This window comes from Salmo salar, chromosome 02 (genome assembly GCF_965601325.2).
Source record: "Salmo salar chromosome 02, fSalSal1, whole genome shotgun sequence".
Classification (NCBI taxonomy): Eukaryota; Metazoa; Chordata; class Actinopteri; order Salmoniformes; family Salmonidae; genus Salmo; species Salmo salar.
Genome location: NC_138292.1, coordinates 38,763,042 through 38,780,336, shown reverse-complemented (window position 1 = coordinate 38,780,336; position 17,295 = coordinate 38,763,042). Strand labels below are relative to the sequence as shown.

The window sequence follows — 17,295 nt, the reverse complement described above, 5'->3', positions numbered from 1 at the left end:
ACACAAAATATACTATAGTTAAATTGTTGTCCTTGTGGCGTTGACAAGATTATTATTTGTTTGTCAGTTTTGTTAAAGATTATTGCTTCCTTAAAGAGGCTACCTATTATATGCCTCGTCGTAAGATACAGGGGTAAGACTCAGATTTTCACAAATATTTTTTTTATGATTAAAGATTATTGCTTCCTTAAAGAGGCTACCTATTATATGCCTCGTCGTAAGATACAGGGGTAAGACTCAGATTTTCACTAATAATTTTTTTATGATTATTATCAACCATTAACAACAACATTATGCACTCATTTCAACTTAGTCTTCTCCTGCGCCAACCTGTCCTATCGGTGCATAGAAAGCACATTGTCTTCCAAAATCTCCATGAAATGCGAACCAGACTTACTCTCTCCTTTTCTCTCTCATTCACTCTCTCTCTCTCTCTCTCTCTCATTCACTCTCTCTCTCCTCTCTCTCTCTCTCTCTCCTCTCTCTCTCTCTCTCTCTCTCTCTCTCTCTCTCTCTCTCTCTCTCTCTCTCTCTCTCTCTCTCTCTCTCTCTCTCTCTCTCTCTCTCTCTCTCTCTCTCTCTCTCTCTTCATTCGTTTCACTCAGTGTGGTATCAACACCCACTTACTGTCTTCTGAGCTGGGTAAAGGTTAACACCCGGGCCTGTCTGTGTCTGTGTGTGGAGGTGGGTGTGTGTTAGAGGAAGTCAGAAAAAGCATTTTCTCTTCTGTGATCTTAAACCCTGTGTTCTTATAGGTTAACCAGAATAGGGATGCCTGTACAACACTGGATTCCACCACTGATACAGCTGATATAATAGAAAGCTCTGGCAAAGGGGTTGCGACAGTGTTTTGCTTCTAAGGCTGTGGGCGACATTTTAGTCACACATACGAGCACAGATCTGTACAAAACAAAATCTGCACCGTAAAATTACAGTCTGCAGCGTGATTTAATTTGAAGCTTTTCTTCAACGATGTGCCTTATAAGGAAGAGATTATTTAACCAGAGTTAAAGGGCAATCTGTAGTTGCTACATCCACTTTTGGATTTATACAGTACATGTATTAGAATGATTATTGAAGAATATCACTTATAAATGTCATACCACATCAGAACCCAAAATACAGTATAATCTTGTTTTACTCCATTATTTATAAACAATGCAATTGTAAACAAACACTGTCTAGCTTAAAAACATAAAACTATGATTGTAATATCATGGATAGTCAGTCCCTGCATTCATAGCTCTGTCTATGAATTTGAGAGTGGTTACATTTCTCCAGCCCCATCCCTCAGTTATTTACCAAATCCAGTGGCGAGGTTGTTTTTGTTTGAATTGCAGATTGCCCCTTTAAGTAAAGTGTACGATGCACACCATGCACGCAATCCAACTGAGAGTTGCAGTATTTGGAACTAGCATTGTATTATTTGCCATACCGTCTATTCAAACTGTTTTTTTTTCTTTTGCACAGTGCTCTTGTCGTGACAAATGTCGGCCCATTATGTGTTGATCAGTGTTTGCTGGCATATAGACGGCCGCGTAATGGAATCGCATTTAAATATCAGGTGTGAATAATACATGGCATGCTGCAAAGTTCAGACAGGTGATCTATGAGAGACAGAGAGAGACGGAGAGAGAGAGGAGTACTACGTCATTGTGGGCTACAGATGGCTCAGCGGGTTAGAGGTTGGAACACGCATGGTGCTGACTGGCAACACAAGGGCTGTGAGTTGAATCGCCACCTGCGCCAAGTATACTGAACAGTTAGTAGCTTTGGGTCTGCTATTGACTATTACTGTATTCAGATGCAATTCAGTAGCAAGTCCACTCCGCTGTAATCGTATTGAGGTGGAGGAAGGTGGCTATTTCTCCATCACACAATCTATCCCAATGTGCACAATATGAGTATTTCTACAGTGATATTACATAGAGAACCTAAAACCAGTCTAATTGTTCAGCAAAGGTGGAATGCGTGTATAGCGTTGGCTTTACTCTCTAGTCCCCAGAGTGCCAGTAGCTGTTGCCAATGAGTCAGGTGTTACATTTTAGACGTGGAAGAGGTGGAGTCATGGGAGGGTAGCATTACTGACTAATTCTATCATTCTATTATAGCTGGCTCTAATTCTGTTATGGATATTGGCCTACTGGGGGTATGAGAGCCCTGTCTCAAAGCTGACAGTGAAACGGTGGCCTGCGTCCGAAATTGCACCCTATTATTTATAGTACACTACTTTTGACCAGAGCTCTATTTTATAGGGAATAGGGAGGCATTTGGGACGTGGACAGTGCTGCATTGGCTGATTAAAGCGCAATGAGAGGAGGCTTTAAAGTGGACAGACGGTTCAAACAGCAGGTATGCTGTAGCCTGTACTGTAGCAGCCCTTGGCTATACATCACACAGACTGACTCCAGGTCAGCTTAGATGAAGGGAAAAGGAGAGCCGGGAGATTGATGCTCTGACTGGTCCACTGCTTTTGCTGATTTCTCAAAGTAGCCCTTGAGGCATTTAATTGTCTTTCTTTTTATTGGCTTGTGGGTGTGTGAATGAATGTCCTTTCATTGGTTATTGAGACAGAACTGAGAAGCATGTGAGGCATTGTTGTGGTTGAGAATCGATTTGGCTCACTGTCAATCTAAACTCTATGTTGATTTGATATTACAATATTTGATTTCTATCAGTTTACCCTCTATTTTCCCAGGTAAAGTTAACAGTCATTATACATTGATTTGAATAATCTATTGCTCGCAAAAGATGAATTAGAGTGACAGATACCGAGTTTGCCAATACTATTTGATTGTAGAAACTAGGTGCTGCACACTTCTTTGATTGTAGAATCTAGGTGTTGTGCACACATGCACACACGCGCGCGCACACACACACACAATTCAAAAGTTGGTAAATAGGCACTGCAGTTTATAGTGCCCCCTCAACCACCCCCCTCTCTCACTTGCTCTCTCGATGTCTCTACACATTCACCGACTAGCAAATATCATCAGAGTTGTCCTCGCTCATACACGCATGCACACACACACACACACACACGCACCCTCATAGCCTCTGCTGCAGTGGATGATGTACCTTTCGCGTCTCATTCCGTTTCATCCTCTACAATTGGAAATACAGGTCGTTGCACGGACCGATTATTTTATAATCCTGAAATTACGCACATTGCGATTTGCTTTTATTAACCAGAGAATAAGAACAATTCAAACGTTATTCGCAATCCGGAGCTCATTTTTTGCCGTCTAGACTGGTCGCGCACGCATACCTTTCGGTGCAAAATCATGGCGATTATGAATCATTAGAAATAACGGACTAGAATTATTTTAATGTCTGTCTAATATTCTCCATCGCGACGGAAGGGGAAACTATCCTGCCTCATTAGCTTTTACAGCACTTGAATAAAACCATTCAACTTATTTGCTGGACCCAATTAATTGGACACTTCATCTTAGGTTTTGGAATTATTGAACTCTGCCTGCTGAAGGACAAAAAGAGGCAAACGTGGTTTCCAAACAAGTTATACCCTATTTATAAACCCAACATTCAACGTTGATAAAAACATTAACTATTTGCGGTGTATATCACCCGCCTCTGCACTGACAAATTATCAGTCGGAACGATTAGTCCACTGAAATAATATAAAGACCAGGCGAGCTAGGCTATTTCTTATTATTGGCTAACAATCTTTCACTGTCTGTCTGTTAGCGAGGCGAACACGTGAATCCACTTTTTGGAGAGCACAAAGTTCTGCAATGAAATGCTATTGGGATTCATTGCAAATTCACCTCGAGGCTCTCTAAACTTTAATTACAACACAATCTCCTTCTATTATTCTAATACGAACCCAACTCCACTGCAACATTCGGATATTTCTCCAATTCAATTTACCTGACCATGGCGGTCATTGGGAAAAGTCTGCGGCAATTATCGAGTGTCGCGTCCGGCCATATTGCACTTCGAGCGTCGCTCACCTTACTTTTCCTCTCCTGGCCGTGCCCGTCCCTAGGCAAGAAGAAACTCTACATCGGAGCTCTCTTCCCCATGAGCGGCGGTTGGCCGGGCGGGCAAGCATGTCTCCCCTCTGCGCAGATGGCTTTGGATCTGGTGAACAACCGGACGGATATTCTGCCGGATTACGAACTGGAGTTGATATACTATGACAGTATGGTGAGTAAATGTTGGATCAAATAGATCAATTGTTGTGTTTAAAAAGTGGAAGTCACATAAGCAGAAGATAATACAACTTTATCTTGGTTTTTCACAAGGCTCTAGACCAGTTGAAATTTAATTGATATATGATATATGAAATACATGAACACTTAATTTCGATTTCAGTTACAGCCTTTTCTTCTTTACATGTCTATACATTGTTAAAACTTGCCAACATGATATTGATTTCCAGCAGGCATAGGTCTACTCTGAATGCATTGCCCTTGTAGCAGGTGGGTGCAATAATGTAACAACTAAACAGCATACTTATTTAATATTGTCACGGGAGTTATGCACCAAAAGCCATATTACATTACCCCTTTTAGAATTGTTGCACAGTTGCCCATTTAATAAAAAAAAAACAAGGCAACAATAAATATGTCATCCCCCACAAACAATGCAGTGCCCCCCTTGGGCCAATTGAGATATCACTCGCAACTAACACATTTCAGTGAATTACCATAGCTGCCGCTTTAGGCCAATCAGTGTCATTTTGTAAATGCTGGATCTCTATGGCAAGATGCAACATTGGCCAAAATGTCGTCAAAATCGGCATAGTGCTGTCTGAGATATCTCATGTGGCTAATGTACGAATGGACAGAGACCGATCCACAGTCCCCTCCCCGATTTCAGTGGTGGTGGACGATAAACTAAACTAATGCCAAGTCAGACACTGATATTGGCTTGCTGGAATTCAGCGTCAGTGCAGGTATAGGAAAAAGTGAACTTTCACGATGAAACTGGACAACCACAAAGCATCAGCTGGCTGCTAGGAGGTTATGTGTCTTAAAAATAAAAAGACCAATGTCTGTATGTCAAGACCAATGTCTATGTGTCAACACCAATGTCTGTATGTCAACACCAATGTCTGTATGTCAACACCAATGTCTGTATGTCAAGACCAATGTCTGTATGTCAAGACCAATGTCTGTATGTCAAGACCAATGTCTGTGTGTCAACACCAATGTCTATGTGTCAACACCAATGTCTATGTGTCAACACCAATGTCTATGTGTCAACACCAATGTCTATGTGTCAACACCAATGTCTGTATGTCAAGACCAATGTCTGTATGTCAACACCAATGTCTATGTGTCAACACCAATGTCTGTATGTCAAGACTAATGTCTGTATGTCAACACCAATGTCTATGTGTCAACACCAATGTCTATGTGTCAACACCAATGTCTATGTGTCAACACCAATGTCTATGTGTCAACACCAATGTCTATGTGTCAACACCAATATCTATGTGTCAACACCAATATCTGTGTCAACACCAATGTCTATGTGTCAACACCTATGTCTATGTGTCAACACCAATGTCTATGTGTCAACACCAATGTCTATGTGTCAAAGCACAGGGGACATTTCTTCAGTGGACAGAATGCCACTGCAGAGGTCTCCTCGGGATAAGATGTCACATATAGCTGACTCTCACTGACTGTCACTGTCCCATTTCACCACTAACTGACCATCACTGACCGTCACTGTCCCATTTGACTATTAGCTGACCATCACTGACCGTCACTGTCCCATTTGACTATTAGCTGACCATCACTGACCGTCACTGTCCCATTTGACTATTAGCTGACCGTCACTGACCGTCACTGTCCCATTTGACTACTAGCTGACCGTCACTGTCCCATTTGACTATTAGCTGACCGTCACTGACCGTCACTGTCCCATTTGACTACTAGCTGACCACTAAGCTCCAGTTACTAACCAGGAAATGATAGAGCCAAATATTTATGTTATTAAATGAACAAAACACCCGCTGCTTGTTTCTCATCAATCATTCATCATATAGGCATTTTCAAATGTCAGCACTCTTCACTCACTACACATCTATATGTTTCCCACTGTTTCTGGCCCAGTTTTTGCCTCCCACTTCGTCATTAGCTTTAACACACAGCCATCCTTCCCACTGGGTTTCCATATCAATCATACTACAGGACAGATGCCTCCACTACACCCGGGTATACAGCACACAGGCATGAAACAGTTAACTGTGCTGTGACTGGTTAGGGAGCGGTGCTCACTTTGTTTCCGATTGGTGTAAAAGGCTCTGCAATGGAATCCCATTGTAAAGAATAGGGAAGAGGGGAGAGGAGAGGAAAGTTGGCATGGCAACACAGTTACCATTGAAACAAACGGGCTTCTTATTTTTCTCCTTTCAATAAGATAAGAATTTGGATGAATAGATATGGTAGATGTGTGCATGTTGAGATTCAGGGTTTGAAAATCATATACAGAACATGACGTTAGGCTGTGGACATATCAAATATACCTGACTCTACATATTATTTAACTTGAAACAGCTTTGTGAAACAATGGTGCTGGCCATAGAATACAATATATTCTAAAATCTAGAATTCTGGAATTTATGGGAATAATCTCACCCATTGGTTGATTTATGGTTCTCTTTTAGATTTACATCTTTGTGACAGACCAATACAGGACTAGAACCAAATCAATGAACACGTCAGACAGTGACATTTTCTTGAAAGTAGCCTGCAGGTGCGTGCTAGTGTACAGTTATTGCTAATTACAGTTGGGTTTGATGATCACTTTAACGATCAGCGGATTGTGAACGCATCACACCTGGCTGAAATATTAATGAACCGTTTATGGCATTAAGAGTGAAATTGTAGGAGATGGAATTAAATACGCATACTTTTTACTTTCAGTTATTATCCAATCAACATATTGTTTTGGTGAAGTACCAAATAGAACACAGGCAATCATAACTCACACTCTGTTTGAGCATGAGATTTAGAAATAAGCATCAACATCATCCAATTGTTTGTCTTCTTAATTGCTTTATAATATCTAGGGTTGGGATATCAAATTTGAAGAAATGCTCATACAGTGGTCTCGGCTTGAATGTATAATAATGTTCAATAACAGAATGTGTTAATCTAAAGGTCACAATAGTTCAAGTGAAGCTTTTAAAGTGTGATCGGTTTGCCTTGGAAAAAAGGTGACTCATCAAATATACCATGACATAATTAGACGCTGAATACTGAAATATTAAGAAGACTTTACTGTAGATGAACTTCAACACTTACGCTGTTTCTTTGTAATGCAGCCTATCTATCTATCTATCTATCTATCTATCTATCTATCTATCTATCTATCTATCTATCTATCTATCTATCTATCTATCTATCTATCTATCTATCTATCTATCTATCTATCTATCTATCTATCTATCTATCTATCTATCTATCTATCTATCTATCTATCTATCTATCTATCTATCTATCTATCATCTATCTATCTATCTATCTATCTATCTATCTATCTATCTATCTATCTATCTATCTATCTATCTATCTATCTATCTATCTATCTATCTATCTATCTATCTATCTATCTATCTATCTATCTATCTATCTATCTATCTATCTATCTATCTATCTATCTATCTATCTATCTATCTATCTATTTATCTTATCTTATCTTATCTTATCTTTCTATATGGGTAGATCGCTGCTTGTTTGCTTGTGAGGTAGTATAGGGAGAGAACATTATACTATTTACAGCACGTTGAGATCTACACACAGACACACCACTCACCCTCTCTAGACCGTTGCCATGGTTATATCAAAGCGGAGACTGGTAACTTTGATCAATTATTAACTGTGGTGGAGGGAGACAGAGGTAGAGAAATGGCGTGATGATGTGCTCTCTGTGTAGGGTGCCGTCTTTCGGATGGGACGTTAAACGGGTGTCCTGACTCTCTGTGGTCGCTAAAGACTCTCTGTGGTCGTAAGAGTAGGGGTGTTAACCCCGGTGTCCTGGCTAAATTCCCAATCTGGCCCTCATACCATCATGGCCACCTAATCATCCCCAGCTTCTTATTGGCTCATCCATCCCCTCTCCTCTCTCCTGTAACTAACCCCCAGGTCGTTGCTGTAAATGAGAGTGTGTTCTCAGTCAACTTACCCGGTAAAATAAGTCTTAAATAAAATACAAAAATCTCGCACTTCCCCCTTTAATTGTCGGCTGGAACATAATAGGACTCAATCAGGGACCAAAATGATTAATATGTCCACACGGTTCACACGCATGCCCGCACACACGTGTATCAAATTCATGTATGCACCATTTAACAACATGACTCAGGTGGTACTCCAGATTTAATTACTGGGGGGAGATTTAGAAATTGACAGTGACTTGAGATAAAACATAAGATCCCACTGGTCCTCTTATATATTCACACTTCTTTTATATTATTCAATCTGAAATGCAATTCAAGCGAATAAAGCAGATCAGCATATGTGGCTTATTCTCCTACTCTTTCTGTGAGATTGGTTTCTCATCAAAGTCTCATGGGCGGATAGATTGGATGCTGGAGTAGTATCGCAGTAATGCTAACTCCTACACTATTATTGGGTTGGTATCGTTTCAGCACCACGGACAGTGTATGTGTGTTTGTGGAAAAAGGGAGGTTTATACCTATCTCCCTTACAAAGAAACACATGGTTTTCAGACAAGTGTGAAGTTTCACATGTACATTTTTTTCTCCCACGTGACATTTTTCTTCACGTTTATTTTTCACCACTTTCAGCTACATCTGGTCTCCCATCCAGGGACTGAGCCTGCTTAGCTTCAGAGGGAAACCAGCAGTAGGGTGCTATGTTGCTGGAATGGATTTGTCCAAACTTGCAACTGGAAAAAAGGCAGGGAAACCAAAGACAGGGAAAATTGCAGGGAAGAGGGAGGCATTTTATTTAATTGCATTTTTATATTTTTTTTAAAACTGAACAAAAAAATGTTTGCATGAATTTACAATTCATTGGCTCTCGCATTTAAAAATGATTTTGGTTTGCTATCAATAGTTTTGGGTTTGTTTTTTGCATTCAATATCATTATTTTTGTTTGGAATACTAAGAATGTTGTTCTGGACTACAGAAGTTTTGCTTCATATTAAAACCACAGAAGTAGCTCACTCACTAGAGCAGGGTTAGCAAACCCCGGTCCGAGAGGGCTGTAAGCGCTTCATGTGTTTGATTTAACCAACCTGGAAGACCAGGTGTGTTGAATGTAGGCAATCCCTGAACTGATCAATAAGCTCAGTTGGTTATGTGTGGTGCCTAGTTGGGATAAAATCCTGCAGCACCTGCGGCACTCCAGGAACAGGGTTGCCTAACCCTGCACTAGAGAATTGCACCATATAACAATGCTGTTGCTCAATTAAAAGTGTTTAAAGTGGCAATCCTTAATTGAAACATTAACAAAGTGTGCTCCTTGCCACAGTTTTTGTAAACAGCTGAGGGATGGAGCTGGAGAAATGCAACCACTCTTATATCCATAGACTACGCTATGGGTGCAAGTACTGACCATCCATTATATCAAAATTATAGTTGTAACTTTTTTTAGGCTATAGAATATTTGTTTACATTTACTTTGTTTACAAACATTGGAGTAAATGTGGAGTATTCTTACATGTGAAACTGCAAATTAGATTGTCTCTTTAGATGTGGAATTGTAAGGTCACATGTTAAAGTATTTTCAAATATGAAAATGCAAATTTTGATTTTTACACCTGTGATTGTTTTTCTTACATGTGAAACAGCAAATGTGATTTTCACGTTGGAATGTTTTTCACATGTCAAACGGCATGTCCTATTCTCACATGGGAAAGTTTTTCACATGTAACTGCCAAATTTCACGTCAAACTGCAATTCACATGTGAGGTGAAAACATGTTATTCTCCTCACATGTGAAAAGGTGGCGTTAACATGTAATAAACGTGAAAATATGGTTTCACGTGAAATTTAAGCTCAGCATGTGAAAACTGCTATTTTTACATGTCAAACTGCAAATTTGACATGTATTTTTTGTTGTTGTAAGGGCAGACATCTCCAGGAGTTCTCTGGGGCAGAGGAAAGGTCATGACCGTCTGACATGTTATCAGATGTGACAGGGTAGAAAAACGTCACTTTCTCTTCCTATGTGATCAATTGGACTTGGTGGTATCATGATATCTAAACCATATCCTACAATCTAGAGACAGTAGCATTAGACAACAACGTTTTAACAGTCAACCAACCGCCATTGAAATCAACAAGCAATTTTTAGCATCCGACACATTTGCATCTTGAGTGCGCTATTTCCATCTCGGGAAAACGAACGGAGACAAACCAACACCCAAATCAGGGCCCGTAATGTCCGTTGTCCGGCAAGTCACAGTTTTCCACAACCCGGATTGCTTGTGACACTCAACTGCAATGCATGGGAGTTGTGTCTCCTCTCTCTCCCCCTCCACGGTAGATCACCATTAAACGTGTCAGGCTGATTTAGATCGGGCCTTACTGAGGACTGGAATGGGGATGGCTTATTCAAAACCTTGTTGACAGGCCTGTGGTGGATCATTAGTCCACCTCAAGCTTATTTTACATTCATTTGAGCCTTTGAATGTGCTTTGTTTGTGATATCTCCCTCCCTCCGTGCGCGTTTATATTTTCTTCCCATCCCTTTTTGGACAGCGTGGTCGATTTAACTCTCTCTGTGGCCATCTTTTCCCACTTTTATACTGACGCTCAATAAGGCTGAATATCGATCGCTGTTCTGTTCTTCTCTTTCTGTTTCTGACATTCTTCTTTCTTCTCCCCTCCCTTCTCTCCCTCTCTCTCTACCCCTGTTCTCTACCCACCCCCTCACTTTCTCTCCCACATCTCTCACCCCTCCTGTCTTCTTTTCCTCCTCCCTATTTCTCTCCTAATCGTCCTCCTCTTTTTCCTCCCTCCCTCTCTCCCTTCATCTCCCCCTCTCTCCTCACATCAATCTCCCCTTTTATTTCCCTCCATCTCCTACCATCTCTTCCCTCCATGTTCCCCCTTTCCCTCTCCCTCTCCCTCTCTCTCTCTCTCTCTCTCTCTCTCAGTGTGACCCGGGTGAGTCCACCAAGTTGCTCTATGATCTGCTCTACACAGAGCCCATCAAGACAGTCCTGATGCCTGGCTGCAGCTCCGTATCCACACTGGTAGCAGAGGCTGCTCGCATGTGGAACCTCATAGTGGTGGGTAGCTATTATGTGTGTGTGTGTGTGTGTGTCCCATGCTCTATATGTCTCTCTCTTGCTCTCTCTCTCTCTGCCTCTCTCCCTCTCTTTCTCTCTCTCTCGTTCTCTCTCTCTCTCTCTCTCTGCCTCTCTCCCTCTCTCTCTCTTTCTCTCTCTCGTAATCTCATAATCAACCTTAAACTTTAGTCAACCTTTTTAGCCAAGTAATTAATTGAGAACAAATTAAATCTCCCTATCTATCCATCTCTCTCCTTCATTGAAAACTCTATCTCTTTTAGCTTTTCCAAACTCCTCTTTACTCCCTCCACTTGCCAGCAACTAGTGCCTTGGGCCTGTCTGCTTGATTTCCTCTGTTCTCTTCCTCTCAGCCTCTTCCTCTCAGCCCCCCCCCCCCCCCCCCCCCCCACACACACACACACACAAAGGGATCACCAATCTCCACACACTTATTTCTGTCCCTGTTCAGTCCTTAGGAGGAGTATCTCTCTGCATGTCAAACAAGCCTATCAGAGAGCCAAGGATCAAACAGACCAGAATCAAGGGACTTCTTGGTGCTCCAATTGTAGGCTGTATTCGGATCTCCCAAAGCCTAGCGTAGCAACTCAGTCTACATTTAAAGCCAATCCCATTGACCCAATACAAGAACAAAGTTCATACCGGCACATCCTGTGAAACGTTTTAAAACATTTAGCAACGGAAAACATAAATGTGTCTTTCTTATTGGACAAATCCAGTTAATCCCTCCCTGTTTTAGTCCATTTGGTGCATAATGAACACGACCCTGAACCAACTCATTTTGAGTCTAGTGTTTATTTCAGGTCGTGAAAAAAACACATTGGAGTACTTCTCTTCTGCTTCCTGCAAAGTGGTGTTTTATGAGCCTTTCTGTGCCCTGCCGCTTTGATCCATTTCCTTCTATTTCATTCTCCCGTGTGTGTGTCACCCCTAATGCTGGAGCTGATTTCCACAGGCTGATACCATCGTCCCCCTTGACTGCACCCAATTGTGAGCTGGCAAACTCTATTCTACTCTACATGTCACTAGCTGTATTGTCTGCTGTCCATGTATTGATGGCTCCACAACCTCTAAATACACCGGGAGATTTGTTAACGCTGGGACTCGGTATTGTACATGACGTTTGACGTTTATCATCAGGTCTCTACCATCTTCTTCTCTCGTTCCCTGATGTCAGGGTGCCGATGCTCTGAACACCGAAACCAAGTCATGTTAGATGTAGAACATGAGACCGCCTTCGCCTCTTAATTCAACTGAAATCAGTGCAATAAGTTGCATTGGTACGGAATACATTAGTACTGTATATTGCCTGGCTGTGTAGTGTTTTGATAGTTGTAGAATATAAGAAAATACATGTTTATCTCCCTCCCTATCTCCCTCCCTATCTCCCTCAGTTGTCCTATGGCTCCAGCTCTCCAGCCTTGTCCAACAGGAACCGCTTCCCCACCTTCTTCCGCACCCACCCCTCGGCCACCCTCCACAACCCCACCAGGGTACGCCTCTTCCAGAAGTGGAAGTGGACCAAGATCGCTACCATCCAGCAGACCACAGAGGTCTTCACTTCGGTCAGTACACTCTCTCCGTCTATCTCTTCTCTCCGCGTCTCTCTCTCGCTCTGTTTCTATCGCTCTGTCTCCGTATCTCTCTCTGTCTCTGCCTGTCTCTCACTCTCTGTCTCGCACTCTGTGTCGGTCTCTCTCTCTCTCTAATCTTTCTTCCACAGCCTCCTCTTCAGTGACTCTCCCACATCTTAATGAGCAAATGAGTGTGTGGGAGTGGGTGTGTGCGTACGTGTGACTTATATGTGGTATGATAGTCTTTTAAGTATTCAATCCCACGATTGATCGTGGATTTCTGAAGTAATTTGTTGGAATATTGGTGGTGAGAAATATTGATCAGGCAATACATCGCTCTGAGCGACCGGGTGGATGATGTGACTCTTGGGTTCTTTCCTCTAACGGAGGTTAATGATCTCCCTCTTCCTTGAGCTTTACTTTTCTCTATCTCTCCTCTTTCCTCTCTCTTTCCCTACGTCTTTTCCTCTTTATCTTCTCCCCTTCTTTCTGCCTCTCTTTTTGTCTCTTTTCCTACCTGTCTCTCTCTCAAATGATCTTTCTCTTTCTCTCCCACTGTCCTTTATTATCTCTTTCCTATTTTACTCGCACATTTCTTGTGCCTTTCCTCTCTCCTTTTCTCACCCCTTCCATCTTTCTTTCAATCGCTACCCCTCACTTCTCTCTTTCTATCTTCCCCATCCCTTCTCTCTTTCGTCTTTCCTTCTCTGTTCTCTCTTCCTTCTCTGTTTCTATCTACCTCTTCTCTTCTTCTCTCATATAGACTCTGGATGATCTGGAGCAGAGGGTGAAGGAGGCTGGGATTGAGATCAGTGTGAGACAGAGCTTCCTCACTGACCCGGCTGTCGCTGTCAAGAACCTCAAGGTGCTTTGATGAAATATTCAATGGGGGGCTGCTGTTGCTCTCCCCTGCTCACAGTTGCGCCTGTTAGCAAAGTGAGGTGATTTAATACAGGAAATGAATGCAGGAGGATAATTAGCACAGCCAACTGCCAGCCTTTGAAGTGCCGAGCTAGCTAGCTAGCAGAGTTGTACCATAGAATTGGAATAGTCAAAGTGTAAAGGCTTGTATCATTATTATTGAGCTATGTGAATGTATTTTCATTACAATGGCTTAAATCATTGTGCTTGCTGTCATTGAATAGCGTCAGGATGCCAGAATAATTGTGGGTCTCTTCTATGAGACGGAAGCCAGGAAAGTGTTTTGCGAGGTGAGTGTTTTAAATCATTCAATTATCGGGCTATTAAATCATCGAGCTATTTATAGCTATTGACCTCTATTGTATCTTGAACCTCTATTTGAACAAATTACCATTTTTATTTAATGAATTCTTATTTGTACTGTGGTGATGATGTAGCCTTGAGAAGCAAAGAATATTTCTGTGTAATTAAGTATTATTTAACAGACAATTAAGTGTTTCATCTTCTTCTTTTCTGTCTATTTTCCAAATGTCTCTCTCTCTCTCTCTCTGCCCTTCTCTTTTTTCCTATTTTATCTCTCTTTCACTTTCTCTCCCCTCTCTCTCTCTCTCCCTCCAACTCTCTCCCTCTATCCTCCAGGTATTTAAGGAGAAACTGTATGGGAAGAAATATGTCTGGTTTCTGATTGGCTGGTATGCTGATAACTGGTTCAAGATCAAAGACCCGTCCATCAACTGCACCATCGAGAACATGACAGAGGCGGTGGAGGGCCACGTTACCACGGAGATCGTCATGCTCAACCCCGAGACCGTCCGCGGAGCCTCCAACCTGGTGAGAACATCTGGGCCGGATCTCGCGCTGATCCAGGATCACGTCCCCCAAGTCCATGTAATGTTATTGATTATGATCCGCATTCCAACCTGGTGAGCAACATGTGTTCTCCATCTGGTCATGTTGTCCCTTCAATTTCACATGCTGCCAGCTTAGCGGTTGATTAGTTTCATATACCTTCCTCTACCTGCAGAGCGGTGGCTTGATGTGCTTCTGCAATAGTACACTCTAGGGGCCCTTTAGGCCCTTCCACACTGCATGTTCTTAGCCCAGGGCAGAGACACATATTTCGACATTTATATGAAATAAATGTCCCTGGTCCAGGTCTATCCCTAATAATATTACACTTAGGTGACAATGGAACTCTGTGATTGGTTAGCCCCAAAAAGCTGGCGTAAAAGTTGTCTTAGCCCTGAGCTAAGTACACTACCTTTTGAGTTCAAAGGCTAGTAATACGTAACCATTACACAGTGCTTGAGGCTCCAGTATTGCCTAAATCTAAGTTGACCCTAATGCAACTAACATAGTGATTTTAATTATATAAATGTCATACTAATGAGTTTGATGGACAGTAGTTCAGATTGAAAGCCACACGAATGGTGACCCTCATTTATCAACTCCTCCCCTTCCCTATGTCTGGTCCAATCAGACCTCACAGGAGTTCCTGGGGGCGTTGATGAACCGGCTGGGGGGTAAGAACCCGGAAGAGACGGGGGGCTTCCAGGAGGCCCCTCTGGCCTATGACGCTGTCTGGGCCCTGGCCCTGGCCCTCAACAAGACTGTGGCCCCTCTAAAGGCCAAAGGTCGCAGGCTGGAAGACTTCAACTATAACAACCATGACATCACAGCAGAGATCTACCGCGCCCTCAACACCAGCTCATTTGAAGGCGTGTCTGTGAGTACAGGAGGGAGGGTCCTCCAGTAGAATATGCTAGGGCCATGTTCATTAGGGCACAAAATGTTTGAAAACCTTTTGCAATGGAAAACACATATGAGTGTTTCTTATTATACAAGTCCAGGTAGTCCAACCCTGTTTGGAGGATTAACACACCTGATTCAACTACTAAACTTATCATCAAGTCCAGGTAGTCCAAACCTGGTTGGAGGGTTAACACACCTGATTCAACTACTAAACTTATCATCAAGCCCTTTGGTTAGTTGAATATGGTGTGTTGGGTTGGAGCAAAAGCATGCATACCCTATTTGTCCCAGGACAGGATTGAAGAACACTGCACAGTAAATTGCACATGTGTAATCTATGTATTGGCTCATTCAATAAGTCTAAATGGATGACAGTAGATTTCTGACTTGATGTAGCACTTGTCTGGGTTTTTTTCTCCTTCAGGGTCATGTGGTGTTTGATGCCCAGGGTTCCAGGATGGCTATGACCCTTATTGAGCAACTGCAAGGTAAAGTCATCTATCATCATTTCAAGCATATTTCAGCATTTCCTTGTTCTGGACATCCTACAGCAGTAAAAAACAACGACAACAAAAAACCATGGACATTTTATTGCTGTGCGACTGAATGTCAGTCAGTCCAGTCATTCATCAAGATCAAGGCAGTCTGCTGATGCTTTTCTTTCTTTCCCTCCGTTCTCACTCGTGTTTATTTGAGAGCAAAGCATTTTTAGGGGCGATTGCTGTGCAGTTTGTTTCATTGTCCTATAATTGCATGTGCAAAACGTGTTGGTTTATAAATGTGTTGAGTCAAGTCTTCAGTCTAATTGGAACAGGCCTGGATCAAAGCTAAGGTGGCGGATTATTTTGTACCTCTGTTCTTTTTGGAGCCCTAATGGATAAAAAAATGATAATCCTACTTCTTCCTGCATGCACTGGGTAGCATTTCGCGTGCTACAGTGCTAGTGACGGGGTCGGGTAATTTGGTTAATACATTGAAAGCCTTGACTTGAATTTGTGAATTATTCTATTCCAATCAGTATTCATGGTTAAGGATGCCACATACTCGTTCTCTCCCTCTGTCTTTCTTTCCCTGTTGTAGCTCTGTATCGGTCCCTCTTTCTGTATCATCTCTATCTCTTCGTTCCACTTTTCCCTCTTTTCTCTATTTGTGGATTTGAAATGTTCTGCCCTGCACTTCCATAGCTTTCTTTTCATAATGATGTTTTGATCTGTCGTTCATTTTCAAAGTGTTCTATTGTTTGTTGTCGTTTGAACCCATCATAACCCAAGGACATTATGTAGGCAGGAAATAAAGATGATTTGAGAAGATATTAATTGGACCCTCTCTCCGTCTCGCTGTGTAGGAGGCAGTTATAAGAAGATTGGATACTACGACAGCTCTCAGAAGAATCTCTCCTGGTTCGGCAATGATGTGTGGATAGGTGCGGCGGAGATGATTACATTGTCTTTGTCAGGCTTCCTGTGTATGTCTCTCTCTGTGGGTGGGTGGGTGGGTGTGTGTGTGACTGTCTCACTGTGAGTCATCTATGTAACCATCTATCTCGTTCCCCTCACATTAGACCTACTGTTACGCCCACTGTTTCTCTAAGCCCGCGCTGCCCCCATCCTTCATTTCCATGTTAGACAAATCACCACTTCTGGCTTTAAAAGCAATTATTTGGGCCCTCAACCTCCTTCACCCAGAATTAGTTTACACCCACAGCCCAGTGGCCAGACCATGGCAGTCAGGAAAGCCTGACTCCACCCACACTTCTTCACTTTGGGAAAGCTCAACATCCAACACAGC

General features: G+C 42.2%; 1 protein-coding gene across 1 annotated transcript in view; it reads left to right on the top strand.

Moving 5' to 3' along the window:
• LOC106582320 (gamma-aminobutyric acid type B receptor subunit 1-like) overlaps positions 1–17,295 on the top strand; it is a 49,114-nt gene that overhangs the window by 12,503 nt on the left and 19,316 nt on the right. Inside the window, exons 7-15 of the mRNA XM_014165313.3 lie at positions 4,010–4,170; positions 11,108–11,242; positions 12,655–12,825; positions 13,598–13,699; positions 13,980–14,045; positions 14,395–14,586; positions 15,236–15,481; positions 15,932–15,995; positions 16,853–16,930. Coding sequence (XP_014020788.1) covers positions 4,010–4,170; positions 11,108–11,242; positions 12,655–12,825; positions 13,598–13,699; positions 13,980–14,045; positions 14,395–14,586; positions 15,236–15,481; positions 15,932–15,995; positions 16,853–16,930 — 1,215 coding nt within the window. The remainder of the gene's footprint in view (positions 1–4,009; positions 4,171–11,107; positions 11,243–12,654; positions 12,826–13,597; positions 13,700–13,979; positions 14,046–14,394; positions 14,587–15,235; positions 15,482–15,931; positions 15,996–16,852; positions 16,931–17,295) is intronic.